Source organism: Lonchura striata, chromosome 7, assembly GCF_050655825.1.
Source record: "Lonchura striata isolate lonStrDom1 chromosome 7, ASM5065582v1, whole genome shotgun sequence".
Lineage (NCBI taxonomy): Eukaryota > Metazoa > Chordata > Aves > Passeriformes > Estrildidae > Lonchura > Lonchura striata.
Window position 1 is genome coordinate 17,311,585 of NC_140709.1, and position 24,517 is coordinate 17,336,101.

General features: G+C 34.5%; 1 protein-coding gene across 5 annotated transcripts in view; it reads right to left on the minus strand.

Annotated features, from left to right (window-relative positions):
- KCNH7 (potassium voltage-gated channel subfamily H member 7) overlaps positions 1-24,517 on the minus strand; it is a 211,418-nt gene that overhangs the window by 12,464 nt on the left and 174,437 nt on the right. For all 5 annotated transcript variants that reach the window (XM_085584311.1, XM_085584310.1, XM_085584308.1 and 2 more), the window contains 3 exons: positions 16,846-17,098; positions 13,748-13,953; positions 11,189-11,288 (listed from right to left, as the gene is read on the minus strand). In XM_085584311.1, coding sequence (XP_085440437.1) covers positions 11,189-11,288; positions 13,748-13,953; positions 16,846-17,098 — 559 coding nt within the window. The remainder of the gene's footprint in view (positions 1-11,188; positions 11,289-13,747; positions 13,954-16,845; positions 17,099-24,517) is intronic.

The window sequence follows — 24,517 nt, forward strand, 5'->3', positions numbered from 1 at the left end:
TATGAAACATTTAGTCCTGTCTTCCAATTTCTCTCATTATTGAGCATTTATTACAATATTAACAGGCTAACAGTAGGTTAGTACATTAGACTTGGTATCAGAAATACTTGTTTAAGTTATTCTCACATGAGAGAATATTTGTTGATTATTCGTTTCCCATAAAAGGCATTAATCAATTATCTCTAATTAATACTAGAGGTATTAATTAACCACTCATCCCCAAAATTTCTGGGCCCACCTAACCAGAGAGCATATTTCTCCATATTTATTACAGGATTGATGTGGTAGAGAGAAATAAAAGGAGGGAGTTCATAGTCTGACTTATGGGATCACCTCAAAACAACTTTGCAAGGTAGCCCAAATTCCTTAGCCTTTAGAGCTGGAATTCTCTGAACATCCAATCTTTTGAATAACAAAAGTAAACAACATTCTGTGATATATATGGTAGCAGTATACCAGTGAAGTTGAGAATGAATCTTTCATTAAACATGTTCAAGGTCTGTAGTGAGCAGGAGCAGATTTAGACCTCTAAAGAAATGGAAAGTAAGCCTAGATTAAAGAAGATATCTTTAAAAATATATTGTAAAAATCAAATAGGATTTAAACCCTAGAATAAAGAAGTATTGGTCTCTTTTCACCATAAACTTGAAGCTAATTTACAATTCAATATTTGGTTTTACCTATTTTTAACTGAAATGTCAAGATAATTTCAATTCTGCTATTTATTTAAAACACATTTTAGCAGGGTAGTCTCAACATCATATAAATACTGTAACTAGTTTGCATTAAGTTCCTGGGGAGACAGCATGATTTCCCATCTGCTTTGTGCTAATTACTAATCAACATAGTTCTGGAATATCTGTAGTCTTTATAGCCTGCAGCAGTGGCTAATCCAACATTCTGTATATTCGTTCCCTAGGTTTTTTCTCTGTTTTCTGGTCACTGTAAGAAAATGAAACTGTGGCTTCATCTAACTGCCTTTGTCTGCACATAAAAAGAACACAATATCTGTAAAGAGCACCCTTCAAGGGTCCAGAAATCTGTGAGTAGTGAAGCCAGGTAATGGTAAAGAAAATAAACCCAATAACAAAGCAAAATAAACCAAATTGCAAAGCAGGCCTTCTGTACCTGTACCCTCTAGAGACTCCAAGGGCAATTAACACAACCCCAACAGAGGTGACTTTAGTGGGCTTTTGTTAAGCAGGACTACTGGTTCTAAGTGACATTGGTGATGCTCAGTCACTGCAAAATTGTCAAATCAACTTCAAATGGATTGGCAGTTTAAAAGCTCTTGGGGGATGTTCAGACTCAAGGGCCATGTTCTCGGCAATTCCGTCTCCAAAACAGTACAAAAGCAAAAGCAAGCTTCATAAGAAAATTTTATTATAGATGTCTCCTATGGTATTTCTTGTGGGAATATATTGAAAACAGTCACGCTACAGTAAATTGTCTTAATTACTTAGTGTTTGACTGACTTCAACCTGTGAAAAAGACCTTCTAATGAAAGCTTGAAATTACCAATTTTTAGGGCAATTTTATATGTTCATGGGACTTTGTGCACTAATGGCAGCTGTAATGAGCACTCTGTGGAATACAAATCAAGCAGTGGACTAATTTTAAGATGGAGTCATTGAGACTCTAGTGAAAAATGTTTAGCAGCTGAAATACATCTGACTGTGTTCTCTCTTATATTCATAAAATACTAAAATATTTAGAAATATGAAGCCAGATTCTGCTAATAATTACTCCGCTGTAACATCAGTTAACATCAGGGTAATTCAGTTGACATCCCTCCATCTATATCAGAACAGAACACATTATTTTTCACATGCTGTCCAAGTATTATAAACTCACTGGTATGAAAAGGGAGGCAGAGATCTGTTGAATATAGGCTCCTGCCCCTTGAAATCAGAGACCATTTGTTCATCAGCTGATCTGTTTCAAAATGGTCATCTTTGGCTTTACTGCCATTGCTTTATCTTCTAGGCATCTGGTTATACTCAGAGAGTCAAAAGTTGTTTTCCTTTTTAAAGGCTCCTATTTAATGCTAAAAATTGTTCTCTCTGGAGGATTGTCTTGTGACACTTTGCACCTAGGCTATGAATTAAAATAGAAACGGCTCTATTTTATTGACTCTTCAGGACCTGATAATGGTGCAATTCTGTACCTCTGCTCAACACCTTAGCAGTACCTCTGCAGCTTAGTGGAAAGTAAGTTACAAATAATAGATAGGCTGGGTTTTTTTCAGAATGTGAATTTCTCCAATTTCTCCTTCCTTTGGTAATGAAATTCAGTCATTGGTTTGCAATGGCTTTTCCAGAAATGAAGACTTATCTATGTATGGATACGTTCACTTTGTTTCACACAGAAAAGTGTTTTAAACATTTTATTTATCCCTTTCTGTTCTTCTTCCAAATGTAATCATTAAACCCCACCTTCCTCTCCTCTCCCGGCACCAGTTCTAGTGTTTTCTCTCTCCTTTTCCAGTAAAAAATGTTTCACTTTCTGATTCTGAAACAGCTAGAAACAGTTTTACTGAATGTGATTATTTTCATAACTTCCTGCTTTACCAAAAAATACAAACTTCATTTACATTCTTTATGGGACTGTTTTAGTGTGTTATGTATTTTGGGTGTTGGTCCTCTGACCTTTGCTGTCTGGAAATTCCAAAATCTTCAAAGTAATTATCAGAAGGTTTGGTCCTGCTTTTCACACATACACAGGCAAAGGAAGGGAAAAAGTGGCGTTGTCACAAGTCTGGATCATAGAGCTATGACAGTGACTCACAGAAATACTGGCAATAAAGTCCTACTTCATGGGATGGTCACCAAATATCAGAAAGGTTTCTTTTGTGTGATATGATCTGCAGTACGGAAATTTTGCATTACTCAAGTAGTTCCAGTCTGCACGATCAACTGGAATTTGTCATCATTAATCAAGCTAGCTATGTAGCCTAGTGTTTCGGAAGGTAGCAAATTTTTACTCCCTTTTCAGCCATCCAATAAAAATAATCCCATAATATGCTGGGACAAATTCAATTTTGTGCAGGAAATGAGGTGAATTACTTCCTCTCTCCCACAAGCAGCAATTTATATTCCAAACCATAATATAGACAATCCTCATAATTAACATAATCTGCACCACTACAAATCTGTGCAGCAGAAATGACATTTTCCATTTCCTTTGAAAGAACACATCATACTGTTTTACACTAAACCAAGTGCATACTTTGGTAAGGAGAAATGCACACTGTGACTTGGATGGAAGGATGGTTAGTGGCTCAGAAGGTCTGGAGATCTTCAGATTCTTAGCAAGTATTTTGGTTCAACTGTTACAAGCTCTTTCCTGTGTGATATTCACAAGTATTCCTGTGGTGATCATCTGTGTTTCTGTGTATGAACAAAGAATTTGCTATCCATCATGACTATCTGTTATCTGTTCTTTAATTTAAAAATGTCTGTTACCTTGTCAGAGAGCAGAAAAGTACCTTATGTGACTACCATGGGAAACAAATACTTTGAATGAAAAGTTACCAGATATTTCAGACAGTATGTTAAATACAATACCACAAACAGGATTGAAAGAGTACAAACTTTCAAAATGTTGAAAAATCAAAAGCTGTTAAAGAATAATTTGAACACTGGTATTCAAACCATACCTATGTTTTCCATCATATAGATGGAGAACAGCATACAACCAGTCAGGGAAAATGGTAATCCTAAATCCTGAAATCTCTGCTTTTCACTTAGTGGTGCAGGAACGTTATAAGCAATACAATTTATTTATCTAATATCAAAAGATACCGGTACTGTGGAGCAGGACCAATATATGACTCCACAGAAGTCTACTCAGAATGCCAGTCTGTGAGTTTAGGATCATTAAACTGCTAATTAAAATGCTCCCCAATTTTTTCTTGCTATTTGCTTCATACTTAGTTGAATGTGACTGGTCTGGAGTACATTGCTAGATATAGCTAAGTGCCTTCTTATAGACTGGCTAAAGGAAGAGTGTCAAAAAGGAGGAAGCTTGTACACAGGAAAATGAGCAGCAACCCAGTGTCTAGTCATTCAGTGGATAAGTATTGCTGTGGTGACATTTTTTTGCCATATTGTTCCTTTATCTAAGACTAAAAGAACAAAGTTAAATAGTTTTTATTCTTTTGTAAACAGTCTTATGATAAAAAATATGAGGAAATTTCAGGATTTATTTTCCACTGGGAAAAGGAAATGATCCCTGTAATTTTACAAATATATTACAAGTTATAGGTAAAATTCAGCACTTAATTTTGTATGCAGCTTTTGAAATGAGAGCTACTCTACCTTTGCTACCAGAAAGCTTGTCTGAAAACTGATATAGCTCTTGTCTGTAGAGATATTTAACCCTAATGTTTCAAGAAGTATTATAACTTACACTGAATCCACTTAAACAAACCTAAGAATGAGCCTTGAATTTTAGTGCTTGAGCTCTTGTCTAAGAATCAATTTGACCTTAGAGCTCTGACATATCCAGACATCTGGATGTCTGTCACAGCCTGTCTTAACTCCTGTTCTGACAAGGAGCGTGTTCCAGGAGAGGTCATCTTAAAGTCTTTTCTAGAAGACTAAAAACTTGAACAAAGCATTCTACCACTTTTTAGTTGAACAAAAATTTTTCTGTTCAACTTGTCCTGATCATCTTAAGTAATAACTGGTGATCAGGTAAACTGAGAACTGTTGCCTTCATAAACATTTTGGAGTGCCTGCTGAAAGCATAATTTGCTCCAACATCTGCATATGACCAATGCATCCCTGAGGACAAAATAGTACGGGAAAAAAGAAAAAAAAATAAGGAAAGTAACAACCTCATTGCTGATAACTTCAAGTGATAGGAAAACATAAACTGGTATCTCTAGAGGTTTTTCTTTCTCCTTGGTGAAACATCATTGGCAATTACAGCACTATTCAAATTTATAAAATATCTAATTATCTACTTTTTGGATGGGTCTCAATGCATGAAAACTGTATAGAAAAATCACAGATACTGTGCACAAGAAAGAGAAATAATTTGAAAGCTTTGTACAAAGTCTATTGGATAACCTGAGCAACTCAGATCTAAATATTTTCCAAATTATCTTATCTGTAAAAATAGAAGTTGCTATGGTCAGGAGAAGTCATTGGTCCTAAAGCTCTGAAAACAAACAGAACTGTTAAAATCTGCAGTGCACTTTGCATAGTAAGGGTTACAGGAAAAACATTTGTATATCACATTATCAACAATAATACTTAGTACAATGAGACAATTAACATAAAGACTATTTTTACACACACTTTATTTTCTTTAGGTAATCTAAATAATCACATAGTATTCTGATGGATAGTTGCACTGCAATTCACTTTTAAAAGTGGAAAGGTATGTTTGCAGCTTTTTAGTTATAATCAGAGCTAGAGATAAAGCACACAGTGCCTTTTCAGTGATACAGATATTTCTTCAAATGTGAGGACCACAGGATTATACAGCTGAGAAATTTAAGAAAGCAAAGTAATGAATCACAAGATTTTTGTGATAAGATTAAAATTGGCTAGATGAATACAATTTCTCCTTCTGTGGACATCATATTATAGTCATACCCTTGTATAATATTCAGCAGAAACAAAGTGAAATGAAAAGCAACTGAGAATAGATAGCTTCTATCAGAGTATTTTTTTTTTTCCTAGAAATAATCTTTTGAAACACATGCAGTTATATCAAAGCATGGCCATTTTCAGAACATGGCAGAGAAAAGAGGTCTTAAAGGTGCACATACATTTCCTGAGACATTTCGTAAACTGGTAAAAAGAATTTGCCTGAAGTTCCACCAGGCACTTGAATTTGTGTATCTAGATGTCCTGCTTCAGCACCTTCAATTACATGTCAGACCTCAAAATTTGAAACTATGCCAAAGACTTACAGTGGCTTCTGAAACCTGAACTGTGAAAGTTCTTGCATTCTTTAGCACATACTCGTTTTCCTCCTTCTTCCTCACTTCTACCCATTATGGTTCTCTTCAAATGTCCCACCTATCTTTAGGACCCCCTACTTAGAAATGCACTGTCAGATATGTGGTATTTGACTAACATCAAGGAAAAATGTCTGTCTAGTAACTATGCAGGAAGATCCCTAATCCTAAGAGAAGTAGGTTGCTGGAAGTATTTTGGGAAAGCTAAAACATTTTTAAGGTTTAAATTTTTTTCCTGTGATTGTTTTTAATGATGGAAGATTTGTTTAATTCCAATTTCATTCATGATTTGAGCTATCATAAGTCTACTATGGTTAGATATAATAGATTAAGCAACTCCATTGTTACAGAATTTCTGGCAATTTTGCTGAAAGTTTCCAGTAGATTCAATAGTGATGGTGAAGGAAATGAACTGTACTGAAGAGAGTTCAAATTGCTGTTCTGTATCAGCACTCCTTGTGAGTGTTTGGTAAGTTAATCTGTCCTTTGCTGTTCTTCATCTTTGAGCCGTGAAAGTTTGGGTGATTTTGGAAATAGGGAACAGCAGAAGGTACTGAAACCTCGCCCCATCATGATGGAGTGATCCTTTTCCATAAGGATCCATGTCCCTATTTTTACAAGGGCTTAGAAAAGATCTAGTTTTTGAATAACCAAATTTGAGACACATTTAAAAAGCCAAGAATTTCAAAGGTCAAGGAAATATGAAGTCTTTCATTTATTATTTTGTGCCATTTTCAGTACATTGAGATGTTAGGGATGGAGTGACAACCCTCCATCTCAATTTTCTTTGTTTTGTCTGTTTTTGTGTCAACTTTAATGGTAATCAGATAATGACGGAAGGACAATTATTAGTTTATATTTCAGGAAATCATGCTATATGGAAAAAACAATCAGAAACAAAGAATTAAAGCAATGCATCTCAGAATGGATTCAGGGCATAGATCAAAACAATTCTCTTATCAAATTTAGAATTCTCTTCTCTTTTAGAAGGGATTCAGCTTTCACCATAGTACTATTATTACTATTTATTTCAAAGGATAGCTATAGATATGTGTGACTGCACACAATATCTCGATCAGATTTGGCCTTTAGAAACAGCCTTTTTGGGAGTAACTCCTGGAAACAAGACTTTTATGTGGAGCTCCCTGAGGTGGCGCCCAGGCAATGTGATTGCAGCAGTAACATTCATAGGAGCAGATGGAACACTGCACTGGTGGGCTCTTTGATGACCAGTTATTTTTTTTGCTTGGGGTTTAATTATTAAGTAAGATTCAGGGGACATGAAATCTTGTTTCCAGCCATATGATTCCTGCCAACACATAAGTTGTTTCCTGGTCATTTAATGACCAAACACCAGTGGAATATTAGAAACTTTGCTAATTAAGCCCAAGCCAGCTTCATTAACAAAACATTAACAGTTTAACACAGTTAAGTAAGAGCTTTAATTTTTATCCACATTCTTACCTGACTTTCATTCTGGGAACATGGCACAGTGTTTGGCTGAGCATCTATTAATAAAGTATTTAGATAAGTAAGATGAGGGAGGGTACCAGAATGGGAAAGAACAGGCCAGGGGATGCTTCCCCATTCTCTTAGTACTCCATAGTTTCAGGCAGGAGAATCAGTTCCTGAAACGTTTCGTTGTCTTCTATATCTAAATCAAGATAGATTATGGCCTTTTATCAAATGGCCTCTAGATACTTTGTGTAATAAAGCTGTGTTAATATGGCTTGGCTTCTTAGCCCAAAAAACACCTACAAGCAATGAACACTTAAGGTAGTTACATTAATCAAGATTCGGTTAGAAGTCTTTTAGAATTCTGGCTTTTGTGCTTACTTTGAGAATTGATCAGTAGACACTTTTTGAAAAGTCTGATCAGGAAACATAACTCTTCAAATTAAGCAATATACAAGTTTACTAGTTAATAATATTTTAAGAATGAAACATAATGTATTTTATATCCCACTTGATTGTTACAATCTGTGTCAATGTGGGCAAATGCAAACCCCAAGGTATACAAGAATCTGTGAGAACTTTGCTTAGTGACCACTTAAAATCACATCCATGGAACTAAAATTTTCTTTTTATAAGTTTCCTGGGCCCTGCTGTCACTAGAACAGTCCCAAGAAAGTTAAGGTTTTAGAGCCAACATTAGGAAAAGGTTTAAAAAGTTGCTACAAAAATGGTAAGGCTTGAACTTCAGAACAGTTAAAGCCCCAAGTTTTCAGGCTTTCAGTGAGTTTACTTACACTGTGCATTTCCCACCCATATATTGGATTTTATATTGATGTAAACAGCTCTAGAAATGCATGGGATAATAGAACTGCATTCAGAAATAGCAGAGAAAAAGAAAGTTCTTGCCTGAATGTATTTCCCTTGAAATTAGCTAACCCACACATAACTGGTAGAAGTAAATGAAAAATGGGCAAGAAAAAAATTGTATTCTGCACTGCTAAAAATGACAATTGAGTATAGATGGAGCAGCTCATTGTCACAAAGTTTTCAGCAGGAGGCTAACTTGCCAACCCAGGTCAGAGCTTTGTTTGGAACTGCCAGGCAGGAATGCTGCTAATTTTAAGCAGTCTCAGAGAGTTTCTTGGCTGGCTGTCAAGGATCTATGGCAACTGGCTAAGTCTGCACCTGCAACTGTGCAAGAAGGACCATCCATCGTTCTGAAAGACATGCAGTAAATTTCTTTAGGGTGGGAGCAAGTGTAAACTACTATGTAGTGTGTACATTAATTTTTGCAGGGGACCTCTTCTGAGACTGCAACTGATTCTAAAATCCAGAGAACAAGCTGGTCTCTCAAATAGTCTTGTAGCCTCTAAAATCACACTATGACAGAGCTCTTACAAGCCTTAGTAGTTAAGATCAGTTTTTATTGACACAGGATAGAAATCGTGGAATTATGTATATGTAGAGTGGCAAGGTCTTGTGTGAAACTGGAGAACCAGGGATACTAACTACAGATGCATAAAAGAGAGCTGTGTTGATTTTGTTTAACCCCTGATAAAACTTGTGCAGGAAGAGTTACCATGGAAACAATGTCCAAATCAGGCTAGCATGAACTAAAGGCTGAGATAACACAATCCCATTTTTAGCACTCCAAAACAGAGAAAACATCATGATCACACTGAAGATAGAAAAAATAAAATTTCAAGCTGCATAATATGCTAGTAGGTCAACAGCTGAAAGTAAAGAATGCTAGTATGAAGAGCATTTACCAAGCATGCCTCTATTTGCAAAATAAAATATCAAAATATAACAGTAAGAACAGAAGTCTCTATCCTGTTCAAACTGTAGTTCTGAAATCAAAATATGATTTTCATACAACATGTATTTTTTTACCTTTTGGCACACAGTGGCCAGAAATGCATTTTCCAGCTGTTTGTTCAGAAACTGTGTCTTTTCTCCTCCAGTTCTGAAAAACTCTGCAGGATCCTCTCCAAATATTTATCATTATAGACTGACTATGCTGGATCAAAATAAGATGCCACTCCCTCTTACATATAAAGGGTGGAAATCAATAGAACATGACTTTAAAAACCAGCAGTACCTCTAGTAGAACCTACTTTACAACCTCAAAGAGGATGTGGGAAGTGCCACAGAAAAGTAACACTGAAGATCTATGACTATGAGGTGTCTGCTGTGGCCATGGGAACACGTAGAGAATCTGAAAAGAGACCAGAGAGGGGCAGTAAGCCAGTGGACCAAAAGTATACTTAGTACTTGGCAAAGGACTCCTACTTGTTTTCTCTTCTCCTCAGATGGACTTCCAATGTACCTCACTTCTGCCTAACCCAGATATTACCAGGTGCTGTACAATCATTGCCAGGCCTAAGGAGCCTGCCACTCTTGCCTCTTCTTCCCCAATGATGCAAGTATTTTTTTTAGAGACAAAACTGTGGGAAATTATATTCTTTCAAAAGTAATGCAAACAAATATTTCAAAGAGGATGTTCAGTGTAATTGACTGGGCAAGAACCATAAAAACCTAGGGGTCTTGGAACCTCACTGGCACCGGAGTAGCCTATTTGCAATTCTACAGCAGGCACAACATAAAAGATCACTTCCATCTTGTCTAGGTAGCAGCATATGTTTTCTCATAAGAAATGTGAAGGTTAGTCAGGCAAAGTATCTCTGTCAACAGATTCTTTGTGAAGAGCAGATTGAATATTTCATGGGGACATTTTCCTGACAGATTTGTTGTCAGTTTTGGCTTCCTGCCCTAAAGATGCTTCTTTGATCGAACAGGAATGTCATTGTTCTGAATAGCCACACTCTGGGTTAGAATCTCTTCATTGAACATTATACCTGCTATGGATATTTAACTGTTGCCACTTATTATCAGCTACTCTGCTACCCTATAAATTGGTTCTACGCTGCATTTAGGACTGAAGTTTAACTGTGGAGTGTGAAAGACAGGCATAACAAAAACAGTAATTTGTCAGACAAATGATTCAACCATAAAAGTGTAATGGTATTCAAGGAATTGTGTTTTCCCTACTTAACAATGAAAATCCATGAATATCAGCTTAGCTGTCTTCACGACTGTTGCTGTCTGAATAGATCTACTGTATACAGTTCCTGGTATTCAGTAGTAGTGAATACTGGTAAAAAAAGTTTAATGCTTTACTGAATTTTCCTTCATTAGGTTTACTCTCAAAAGCTGCTGATGTGAATGTAAGAACATAAAATATTACCTAAATTTTTGCCAGAACAACCTTTTACACATTACTATATGGATCAAAATCAGAGTATGGTGAATCTACAGTGTCCTGAAATATTTTAAATTTTAAATTTTTAAAATATTTGAATTCCAGGGAGAAACAAACACTACCTCTAGCAAGTTTAACAAAGCACTTTTCTAAGGTGATAAAATAATCCACAGACCAGGTTGTTCACACAGTTTAAAACATGGCATCTCAGAAAATATATATTAAGAGATAATACACATATATATATGCATGCCTCAAAGGCAATAAAGTAGCTTAATGTTGGAACAGGTCTTCACAGACAGATGTGAAGCCATGGAAGTGTGAGACATATATCTTCTAGTTACACATGAGAATGTGGGGGTTAATGCACAGAGAAGTTTTGCTGCCCAGCTGGATTCTCAAGCCAACAAGGGACCCTAATGTACCCAGCGTTACCAAGTGAAATGCCAATGAATAATGAGGTGGTGCTGTCTCATGTAAGAAACGAAGTTAATTACCTTTCTCTATTTCACTTTGGAAGGACAATTTCCGTCTTCGTAGTTTGCAGTTATCTCCATCTGTATCATTGGTAGTTTGTGATCTTATTACGAGGTCAGACTTGATAAATGAAATATGGAACAGAATGACAGATTAGTCCCATCTAAAGAGGGAGATTTGCAATAGGTGATTGACTGTTAATCATGTTCAAGCTTTAAAAAAGGCAATATTAAAGTCAGTCTGCATCTGCCTCTCCATCACCGGCTAATGAATGGAAGTGCCCAGGGCTAATATTAAAAAAGTTTATGCAAATTGAGCAAAACCAACACTGTCATCACCTAATGGTGAAATAAAATTATACGGATAATAAGTTTACATGGAAATACATGTGTTCATGTGTTATCAACTTCTCTGAACTTGCACAGATCTGGTTTACATAACCTTATACAAATTAATGAAAAAAATAAAATAACCTCTAACAGAGAATGTATACTATTTCAAGAAATAAAGTGGTAATTAATTGAAATTATATTTATATTTAACTTATGGTAATTATTATAAAGGTTACAGTTTGCAGTGATTATTAAGGTTATGTTTTACAATAAATATAAGCCTAACAAGTATCAGGCACTTTACCTCCTTTCCTCCCTTCCTCTTCATCAGATATAGAGCATTCAGATACTTATTTCTGTACCAGAACACAGTGTTGGTTTTTTCTATCCATTTTAAGAAGATTGCAGTGCTTTTTTTACCAGTAGGTAAAATATGCATTTAACTCTTGTTTTTTCTACTTTAAGAAATTTACAAATTAGCAAATATAACACCAGTTTTGCTCTGCATACCTACTTCCATTCCCTGTACTAGTGAGGTCTCCCATACCACTCAAGTAAGCAGATTTGCATGTGGGAGAAAGGCAGAGGGGAGCTGGGAAGCATTTACATCTTTCTCTTTCCCTTCACTTTAAACCTGGCAAGTAATATGCTTCAGTGGTGGCCCACTGGTAGAATAACTGCAGGAAGAAAAAGGTACTTTGATACAAACAAGAGGGCAGGAGCAGAAGTTGAAGCAGAAGCACCTATTATTCTGATAACAAATTTAGATCTGAGTGATGTTTTGAAAATGAGAATATGATCAATGATTCTTTTGGGGGATTAGTTTCTGGATTGCAATAGACAGTGGAAAGTAAGTGGAATTGCTAGAGAAAAACTGTGATTTTGCAAGCTCAGAAGCATGGCTGAGCCTCTCCTGCCTTCCTTGTCTCTGATCGAAGGAAAAAATAATGATAAAACATGACAATGTAATTTCAAGATATAATTACTTAGACTTAGATCATTAATGCGAAATTATCCTCAAGAAATTTTTCAAATATATGGACATTCAGTTTTAACTTAAATTTATCACTAGACTATACATTAATTGTGTTTTGTTTTACATGTAATTAATAATTATTACCTTTTCAATACATACAACAGCATGACTGAAAAAAAGAATATAATTGGTCTTTTATTTTCAGAATATTTTATTAAAAAATGGTCATAATAGAAAGAAGTGACATTCCTTATTAGAAGCTGCATTTTTTATAATTTTTTAAAAAAATAAGTATCCACACCTGATTCGCAAAGATGTCCTTATGATTTACAGCCCAAAACTTAGTGTTCTTTTCTCCTTTTTTCTTAGAAGGCCTTTGAGGCCAAATTATGTTAGTTCCTTCTCACCAAATCTCTGTTTTTCTTTTAGGAAGCCACAAAATGGCATTATCAACAAAATAATGAAATGAAAATCAGTCATTCTGTGGGCAGTGTAGTCCCTGCCCAGTGGCCAGGGCTGGGGTACCCGCAATCTTCTGGGGAAGCCTTTAGCCTCAGCAGCACAAGAGAGAATTTCCCCACTCCCCCTTTAACCAAATGTCCACTTGCTTTCCCAAGTCAGAGTAATCCTATCAATCTGAAATTAGGAAACATTAGTCATATTTTGACTTTCCTGAAGATCTAATTTGTGCAAAAGGACAAATTAGGACAGTCACTGTGGGAAAAAGAGACCAAGAAATGCCTGCAAATCTGAAGAATGAGTGAAAGTTGAAAAGTCCCTTGTAAGTTTTTAGTCCCCTAGGAGGTAGAGTGCATACCAAGATAAGGGAATTAACAGTTCATATTTGAAAGGCAATTAAATGTTTTCTATTGCTAGACACAGAAGGAATCTGGATTATCTGATTTATCCTTATTTTATGGATGTACAATTACATTTAGTGTCAAAAGTACCCCTTGTGGTGACCTAGGCTGTAGTCATCTAATAAAACCATATTTTCCATGGCTTTAACAAAATCCCCCTGGGTGAAGCCTTAATACTATTTAAATATAGAACCAAATCCTGTTAGATTAACATCATCGGAATAATTTCATTCACTTCTGCTGAGTTTAACTGACTTCAGTAGAAGCCATCAGGAGAGTATATTTTTTTAATACAGCATTTCAGCTTTTAATTATGTTAACCTTAGTTTTTCAAATACTATTTTCAAGTTTTGTTACTATGGGACAGATTTGGCCCAATATTAAGAAATAAAAATAACTTATTATATGTACCTTTGTGGTTTCATCTCTCAGGTTAAAAGTTAGCTCCAGATTGGTGAGGAAGAGATCAGAAAATTCAGGGTACATATCCAAAACTTCTAGTAGATCTTCTCTCTGGATCTTATGTAAGTCACAGTAAGTTAAAGCTCTCACATCTGCATTTGACTTTCCTGGTTTTGCATAAAGATGTACCATCTCTCCAAAAATATCATTTTTCCCTGCAGAAAGAAAATTAAACGGAGGTTATTATTTTAAACATGAATAAGCCATTACACTGAATGGTGCATTTCTTTATGACACAGGCGTAGAATACTTGCTTTTACATGAAGTGATACAGTCAGATTCCCATTGCACATATATAAAGAAAAAGCAGTATTATTAAGTATTAAAAGTGAAACGATTAAGATCCATGAAAATACATGTAACTGAACTAAGTGAATGTTTCATCACAATTTTTCTTCAGTTTCATCAAAACAACATGATTTGAGCAGGCTCCTTTGTCCTTTCTTCTAAAAGCATTATTTGGCAATTTCAATTGTATTATGACAGCAAAGATGAAATTTCTATTGTCCAGTCCAGTACAGGACTTGTCTGGCCTGCAATATCATTTTGTTGAGAATTATATGAAGGAACTGACTGTACTTGAAATATATTTTAATAGAAAATTACTTTGTTTTTATATTTTTTGGAAGGAATACAAAGCTTGTAAGATGCAGGAGTTCTTTTGAACAAGTTCTTTAAACACATCTGCCTCTGTTTTGATACCATTACAATTCTTCCAATCAATGTTGACACATTTGCAATAGGTGTTTGTTAAGATTGTCATCTCTAATTTATTGCTCTTTTTTTGCCAAACTGCACCTAAACTTCATCAAAGCAAAGCAGCTGCAGCCATAAAACAGTGAAAATATACTCTACACTAAGGGTTTCAGGGTTACCTGCAAAATAGGGTTGGGGAGGCACTAAGAAAACACTTGTGGAAAAGAACAGTGATCATGGCAAGGGAGATGTTTCTCCACAGGTAAAAAAGAATACAGTGGTGATTTTTTGTCTCTGTTAAACATTTGTGCCTTTCACATTGGGTTACTAAGAGCAGTTCTGTTTTTTCTTATTTTTTTTTTTATGTAAGTTGAAAACTGCAGGTTAAAAATGCAAAAGGTAATTTAAGGGCTGATTTATAGTAAGGATCTTGAACATGGGAAGAATAAGAGATAACCTGATTATACTGCTTGGTATTCAATATCTCTAGAATATAAGAAGGAAAGCATAGGAAGAACCAATGGAAAGAAATTGAAGCAAGATTATTTTATACTGGAAATAAAGCACACATTTTTAACAATAAAGGTGATTAAACATGGAAATAAACTGCCATGAAAAGGGATCCTATTTTCATCTCTTCATATCTTCTTTTATTTCATAAAATACAGTTCATTAGATATAACAGATAAACATATGAAATGTAACAGGAAACAGACAAAATGAGGGTTTGACTATCTACTCCTTCTGCCCTAAATGTTTATGAATTCAGAGGTCCTTATTCAAGGCATATAAAACTTTCTCTGCAATAAGAGTATTGACATGGTTGCAGTACTTTTATATCTGGTTTGCAAAGCTGAAAGAGACAGTAGATTTCAGATTCATTCTGTTATCTAAGTATTAGATGAAGAATTACTGTTGGCAGATCAGTGTTAAAGAAACTTAGCTCATCCACATCAGACAGTGCTGATGATTTGAGGAAAACTGGGGAGAAACCCATTTCTCAGAACACTTTGATTTCTTTGATGATGCTGAAATAGTTGTTAAAGGTGAAAATTTTATCCATGCTACCTCTGTTGGACTACTCTGTTGTCCAGATCACAAAGCACTGAGTAGTTTTTATGTTCATTTCTGTGTGTAGGTTTTTCAGAAAGAGGAAAAAACTGAAAATATACAACAGATATGGGCTCAGTTTATTTTGGATGCAGCAGAAATGTACATATTTTTGATATGAGAGATGGATTCCTTGATGAACCACACTACTCATAATCAGGGCAAGACTCTTACACAATTAAGTAAAAACCTCACAGTGTTATAATTGCATGCTCCCTACTTTGTTTGTGCCTAAAGCTGGCCCAGATGATGAGCTGCAACAGAATGAGATGTTAAATTATCTTGATAACACTATCTAAACCTAGGGAAGGATTGCTTTAGGCACACCTTTGTTCTGTTCACATATCCACCCTGCAAAGTATAAACAGAATAATCAGTCAAAATATAGCAACATGCTGCCCCTAGTCCACATCTTGCTTCAGCTGCTTTTCTGAGTGTAAGCTCCTACAGTGGCCAATTAACAGAAAGACAACATATGAATGATATTACAGCTGGTATATTCTTCTGTACATCAAAATCCTTACTCATCTACTCAATTATTCTTTGCATTCTTATTATCCAATATAAAATTGGAGAAACAAATCTGTAGTCATATTATGTAAGGTTTTAGTTATTTTACTTTTCATATTGCTATAGCTAACCAGCTTCAGGTGAGCTCCCAGCTGGACTGAGCATTGCCCTGAGCCAACTTTGTTAGGAAAGAAAACTCATTATGCTATACAAACAAGAATGTTAAGACATATAGAGGAAACACTGGTGTTATTACTTCTAGATAAAATTTAGCTGTCATTCTTTTTGTTTATGCCTAGTGGGCAGAACAGATATTTCTGAAAATCTCTAGAAGACATTTTGAATGCTCAGAGTAGATTGCTCCAGTTAGCAAATAGAGGAATCTATGTGTGCCAATGCCTACATCACTGTTTAAGAACAGAGTGGTCTTGAGTTTTGATTTTCCAGTATAATCAGAACTGGAATAATTGGAAATCTGCTTGCCTCAACTTGCAGCTTATCCTCTACCTAGGCATTGACGTGGCTAAAGATAAATCTTTAGAAATTCGAAGATGTGGGCTCTTTGGTGCACATGAATTATTGCAGTAATGTAGATTTTCCTTAAATTATTTCTTTGCTTGATTTTAAAAAAATTGGTAGTAAATTTTACAAATTTCCTGTCCCAGGAGCAATAATAAATATATTTTTTAAAATTCTGAGTCTTTTAATATACCTTGTAATAATGTACTTACCAAGAATGGCTACAACAATGTCACTCTTAAGGATTTCAATGGAGCCTCTTGACACAAAATAAAGAGCAGTGAGAACATCTCCACAGTGCACTAAAGTGTCTCCAGGAGGTGCATGTGTTGTCTTAAATTTCATAGCCAAAGCTCGAAGACAGCCTTTACTGGCCCCCCGGAAAGCTTTGCAATTCTGAAGCAAATTTTGGTTGAGGTGCAGACAGATGTCGGCTTGTAAGCATTCTGGAAATCCCTTCAGGACCTGGAAAGACAAGCATAAAGATTTCATGCAAATGCTATGGAAGTTCCTTATATAATTTTTTTTTCTTCCTGGACAAAAATAAAGAAGTGACCTACAAATGGACATGGATCTAAAAGTTGTTAAAATATTAAAATTCAACAAATTCATATTACAAAGCTTCTACAATGTGAATACTCCTATAAATACTAACCTATATAGTGGTTACAAAATGTGCTATTAAGATTTCTTTCATTACAAGAAAAGATATCAGGGTACATGAATGACTATACTTCAGTAAAATAATAAATAAGACAGTGAAAGGGGAAGTCTTGACTGAATTTCACATATTTGGGCTCATATATCTATTTCCTTTTCATCAATTGTCAAAGTACTACATTTATTGTAAGAGAGGTTTTTGCTGAAATAGCCATGATATTTGTACAATGAGAGCTATCTGAAGAAGATCAGATATTTTTCAGAGAGGGCATTTTTATTAGGATTTTTATGTTAAATACTATCTGAATGCAAGTGTAGGACTTCGATTTTTATCAGAAAAAAGCAACATGACCTTTTGAAACAACAATGCTGTGCAGATTTACATAGCCAGATGATTTGTTCAGGGCTACTCGCAGTGGTCCTTGCTAATCTTTTACTCAGAACAATAGGAGTTTGCCTGAAGTAGAATCATGGGATTCCTCTTGGGTACCATGGCAACATATTAATTTTGTTTAGAAGGAAAGGAGTTATTTACAATGTGGTCATTATGTGTGAGCTTTCCTAAGTTCTGTAGGATAATACACCTTTGATTCTTTTAGAATCTATAAACATTTCTGCTACTGATTTCATGGGAGTGCTGTGAGTGACTCTGCGTGCTGACACATTATGGCACACCACCTTTCTTTGTTATATCGTGTTACCTGCTGTCAGTGACATGATTGGCTCATGTGCTTTTGCTAGGGACAGCTACAGCTGTTGCCTATTACTAAAGGCAAAATATGTACTGCTACATATTTTTGCTACAAGTCTTATGAATATGTGAACAAGATGTGTCTCTTTGTTATTAGATCAGTCTATTATTTCATCTTTGTTTATCATCTGCGCTGTTTTTATATACATTTGTAAACATTTATGCAGAGAAAAGATATATCCAAAATGCATTCACTTGCTGCTATATTGATTTTTACTTCAGCACAAAAAAATCCTGTGCATTCACTCTAATTGCAGAAATATATTCACCACTCATATCCCTTCCTGGTGAAAATGAACATATTTCTCATATGAGTCTTCTGTCCACACAAGCCAAGCTATGTTTTAAAAATGAGATATTAGAAGCTTTAACAGAATTGAAATGGTTCTATGATTGCTAATGGAAATCATTGCTGTGAAATAACAAACAGTGTTGTGACACACATATATAGAACAAATTTTTGAGCCTTATGGCATTACCACATGAAATTTATACATCATCAGAAAAAGCCAGCATTCAACAACACTAAGCAAAAGAAAATATGATAAATGAAAAGCTTCTGTGGCATCACTCTGTTTTAAGTATCTAACACATAACTAGAAATAGCTTAGTATCCAATTATGCTTTTTAATATAATGTAATTATATTGAAATATAAAGTGTAGGTTGTAGGAACTTATTTGCTCAATAATACTGAAAAACTGAGAAACAAATATGTTCACCAAATGAAACAGGAGAAGAAAAATTGTGTTTATTTTTAAATTGTTCTCTAGTTATGTGAGTATAAAATACCTATTTTTAATTAATTTGTTTGCTATGTATGTATCTGAATACAATTTAGATGAGCTCCATTTTTTATAGGATATGAAATAGGAAATGTATTTTGAATTCAGAAGTACTTACAAAAAAGTGTGTTTGAATTGTTAGGAAGTCATGAACACTGAAATTACACTTAGAATAAATAGTTTTCATTTTTCACATCAGCCGTTTATCTGATTTTCAAGGGATTGTATTTTACCATTAAGCAAAACCCATGCAGACAATGTGTGTTAGTTTATATTTCTGAAGATACTTTGTATATTCCCTTATAGAAACAATTGTTTTTATAATTAATTTATATTTGTCATGAAACTGTTCTAAAATATTTGCATATCAGTTGATAGTTATTTAAATGTCAATGACATCTGAAAGATACCAACCTCTTTTCAAGCATGTGTGACTAAAAAAGTCCCTGCTCCATGGAGCTTACACTCTAAAGTAGTTTTATACATCAGAGATGAAAGACATCTACTCTTTAATATCACAGTTTTAAAATGCCTAAAAAGAAGATTAAATAACATTGTTTTCCAATGGAGATTATTCCATTAATACAAGCTTAGAAGTTCAATAAAGAAGCTGATTGGAAAATAAATTTGTTAAAACAATGGCAAAACCTACATTACCAAAAAGAGCTTACCATATTTCACACATTGTGTGTAGTGAGGTGTTCAATCTAAGTCCAGTAGGTGACATAACACAGAATTTGATGTTTCCAGACTAAGTTTTATGCTCTGCAGTACATACATTTTGCCAACACAAACTCTCAAATATTTGTTACATTCATTCTCATATTCTGATTTTCATTACTGAATTTTTTTAAAATTATGTTATAATGTGAGAATCAACATCAACATCAAATTTGTACACACTCTGCCTGTATCAAATATTGAAAAGTCATACATACAGTCTTCAAAATAAAAAAATCAAAAATTATGAAATTAGAACTGCTGTTTAATAATATTATTATTCATTAAAATCCCAAACCAAATAAATAATTTAAATACAAATTTGAGTTTCAATTGTTCCATTGTTTCCTAACATATTTCTATTGTTATACACAATATCTTCTCAGTGCGACTTCACAGGGCCCTGGTGAGAAAAATCTTGGATTCTCATGGTTAGAATCATGTTTGAAATCAGAACTCATGCATAATTCAAGAAATACACACAGATATTTTTAAAAATACATGTAATAAGACATAATATCAGCTTTAGCCCTCATCCCTTGACAAAGAAAAAGTAAAGGAAAATCAGTTAAGATGCTGTGACCACAGGCTCCAGTTGTCTGTCATTGATAGCAAATCCAAGTTCAGTTATCTCTTCCTGTTTGGAATAAAACTTACTTCACATCAAATAACATTGATTTATCTAGGTGGCATGCTTACAGAGGAGGATAATGTCATCCAGAGAGATGTAAAACATTTTACATAGAATAAGTGATTGTTTTGTGAGTATAGTAGGGATATGATTCATACTGCCTTGAAGAATATGGTCTTTTTACGAGGAGAGGGAGTCCAGCTTCATTAATTTCTTTTCTCGGGATGTCAGCAAGGTACCACACATTTATCAGGCACATTAGTGACAACAGATATGGACACATATTTTTGCCTTAATCTCAGGCAACAAGCAACTGTTTGGAGCAAAGATAACCTTGGGTTTTTTTTGATAAATTATAAAATTCATTACAATTTTTAGTTTTTTGATCTGCAGTTCTGGAACAGGTATTGACATATGTCTCACAGAAAATATTTAGAAAGTATTTAACCTGAAGCAAACCGGGATATTAGCTACAATAATTTTCATTAAATATGGAAATACCACATTCCGTACCAACAAAACCACAGAATGAATGAGGTTGGAAATGATCTTGTTGGAAAGATCATGTGGTCCATCCTCCCTGCTCAAGGAGGTGTACCTAGAGCTGGTAGCCAGGGTGATGCTAACATGTCTTTCAAATACCTCCAAGGACAGAGATGCCCCAACCTCTCTGGGCAACCTCTACCAGTGCTCAGTTATCCTCACAGTAAAAATGTGTTTCCTGGTGTTTGGTTAACACCTTCAGTTTCAGTTTGTGACCATTACCTCTGCTCCTGTCACTGGGCACCACTGAAATTAAACTTCTTCCACGTTTTTTACACCCTCCCTTCAGGTATTTGTTCACATTGATATGATCCTCTGTGAGCCTTAATTTCTCCCATCTGGCTGAATTCCAGTTCTCTCAGCCTTTCCTACTATGAGAGATTCTCCAGTGCTTGTAGTCTTACAATAACAGATGCTGCTTTAATTCTGCATATAATTTTCTGTCACATATTTTCTCTGCTGAAGTATAGGTGGGATCATTAAATACCAAGCAGATGTTGAAGAGAGCATGAGAGGGCTCTTGTGTTGTGCTGTGTTTGGGGTGTGTTGAAACTAGTGACTGATGCTTTCTTGTCCTAGAACCAGTCAGACTTGTTTATGAGTGGCAGGTGCCCAGCATATAGAGGGAAAGATAAAGGGAGACTCTCAAGTTCATCTGAGAATTTAAGATGGCATAAACTGAAAGAGGATTCTTGTCCTTCTCCACTTTGTTTGATTATTCCTGCCTTGTCATGATCTCTCCTTGCGAAATGGTTTGAGAAACTGATCCATATAAAAAATTAACACAGCAAAAAATTTGAGCAGCTGAGGGTATAAAGAGGCAGGAGTAAATACACTTTGTGTCTGACCACACATACTTAATATCTATTTGGTTCTCACTTTCATAAGAGAGATCTCAGGCTATGTTGACACGGGCATCACTAAATGCTGAATAAAGTTCTCTAAATATTTGAATAATAAAATTTGAACTTTATATTAAAACCTTTTATTTTTATTAACCTTTCATCTTAGTTTGTTCAGAAAGAATTAGTGAAATTAATTAATATTAATGAATATATTTGGTGAAATAACCTATTATTTAATTTTCATCTTTTTGACAGACACCTAATTTTAAGGCTAACTTGGTACTCTTTAGGTGCACAAATTGCACTGCTTAGATTTTGGATTAGGATCTCTGTCCCCCAATAGCTGTTTCCTCTGATGGAGAATAGTGTAGGATATAGATCCATCACAAACATTTGACTCTTGTAATTGAAGAACATCATCTAGGCTAAACATTTCTGTAATTCAGCAATTTTATTTCTAGAAAGAATTTTGAATTTACTATTCAATATTACCGTGATAATTGATTACATAAATTAATTATTTCTGTAAGTAGAAGGTTGAAACATTTCCAAGCATTTTCAGCATTTAGAAAAGAAAGATCAGGGTCACAGCTGGCAATAATACTGCTCCAGAAGCTTTTGGGCTCCACATAGCAAAAAAATACTTCTGAAAAATCCTCTTTGTACAGAATGATTTTTTTAATGTTCTGTATGTTTCCTTTCAACAACTGGGAGAGAAGAGAAGCAGTATGTCATAATGAGCTAATTCACCTTTCAATTTTATATTGAAGTCTGACAACCTTATCAAGATTAGGATCTTTTTTTTTCAGTCATTGCCACAACACAGATGTGTGACATCTTTATGCTGGAATTAGTAAAGCTGCAGTAGACCATTCTTCTACAGTCCTATTACAGTTAATGGGTACATCTGAAAAGTGATCCCTGCGATACGATAAGTTGCTGAACACAGGCAGATGGAAAATTATTAGAGTTTCTTCACCTATTGATTCCCTTACTGAGAGAAAAGTTTTAAGTCTGTAGAGGTTGAAGATTGATCAGATCTGTATATCATATTTCAAAAAAAAATGATACTTGAAAAATTAAATGCTCTTGTTGAAATTTTAGACTAGAAAATACAATGCACTGAGAAACTGATAAAGCATTATTTAGAAATAGATGGACATCCTTGAGAATATTTTGTTAATAAAGTCTTATTTTCTATAACTCAGTCCAAATGAGGCTATCACATTTTTAAAGTTGTCTTTTTTAGAAAATTAAACAATTATGGCTAATCATAAGGTGCTGTGTGGCTGGTTTATATGTCATGATTTCTGTTCTGACTTATAGGCAAATAGCAGTACCAAGTCCCTGCATGATTACATATTCCCTTGGTTTAAGAATTTACTTCTACGTTTTGTTCCAAACACATCTAATTTGCATTAGTCTTTTGATGGTACAAAGAATTTCTCCTTGCTGTTTTTGAAATTCTAATTTACTTCTCTAATCCTCTGCTTCAAATATATTGATGGCACTGGTTCTATTGCTAAAACTGGTTTTGTTGTAAGAAGTGATCACAGTGGGAGAAAAAGCAAGAACGAAAAAAATGTAGTGATATCAACCAGGTGTCACAGGCAACTTCTTACAAAAGAAGACTGTTCAAGGCAATGGTGAACCTGGTCTTTATTTGCTACTATAGAATTGCTGGTTCAAGATAGGTGTGTGTTCTACTGTACTTGTATGATCAGAGTGGCCAAGACAGTTATCACAACAGTAAAATTAACCATTTACTTGGATGCTTGCAGGAGAAATCATACATTATTCATAATAATTCTGACTTGCTCTCCCCTTTCATGCTATTGGACAAAACTCAAACCAAAAAGACATCTGTCCCACACCCAATTTTTAAATTAATGTTTACACTGAGCTAAATACTTTTCAGCTTGTCTCACTTAGTTACTTCTATGAACTCTTTTCAAATGTAAAATAAACCAGTAAAGCTATTTCAGATGCACAGAAGATCCATGGAAAGAAAGGGTGGGACAGGATTGTAAAAAATACATGCATGACTTAAAAAAAAAATCTCAAACACTAAATAATTGATCTTTTTAGGGTAAGCATCATAGGCATGCTATTATCAGTGCTGGACTGATAATATAGGAATAAAAGAGGAAAAAGAAGGCAAGAAGAATTTAGGGAAACTAGAACAGGATAACTGAAAATATTACAAGAATTGGAATCTTTGGGACTGGTGACATCTTTAATGAAACAATATGCAATATAAACTTTTTTTTTTTTTGTAATTTGACTTTGCCAGTGTATATCACAGGGACATGATTTAAATTATGCTTATTCTATGAACTCAAGATTTTTTATCCAGATTAAAATAAATCCCAAATCCTGTTTATCCAGTCCATGCATAATTATGTGGAACAGTTTGTAACCAAAATACATTATGTAATGAAATATAATCAAAAATATGTAGAAATGGAGCAGAAGGGAGCAAATGAACAAATAAACAAGGTCTCAGCATATTTCACTTGCAGGTCTTTAAAGCTAATTTTAAGTTTAACCTTTTCAAATAAACATACAATATTATCTTCTGGTTTACATTCTAAGGTGTAGAATTTTGTTTAGAAAATCAAGTTTAGTCTTAGTACACAATTACTCCTGAGATTAAGAGGGTTTCTATTTTATATATTTTTTTATATTTTATTTTACACTTTTCCTGGATTCTTAAATATATTACCGAAGATAACGTAAATTATTTTTGAAACATATTCTCCATGTTATTTATATATATATATATGTAAGTATATGTGTGTATATGTTGCATGTACATATATATATATATATATATATATATATATATATATATATATAATGTAAATTATTATGCACTTCATATTTCAAAGGAGAAAGGGAACTACATTTTTGATTTTTTTTTCAGCTTTCAGTCATGAAATGAAAAAAA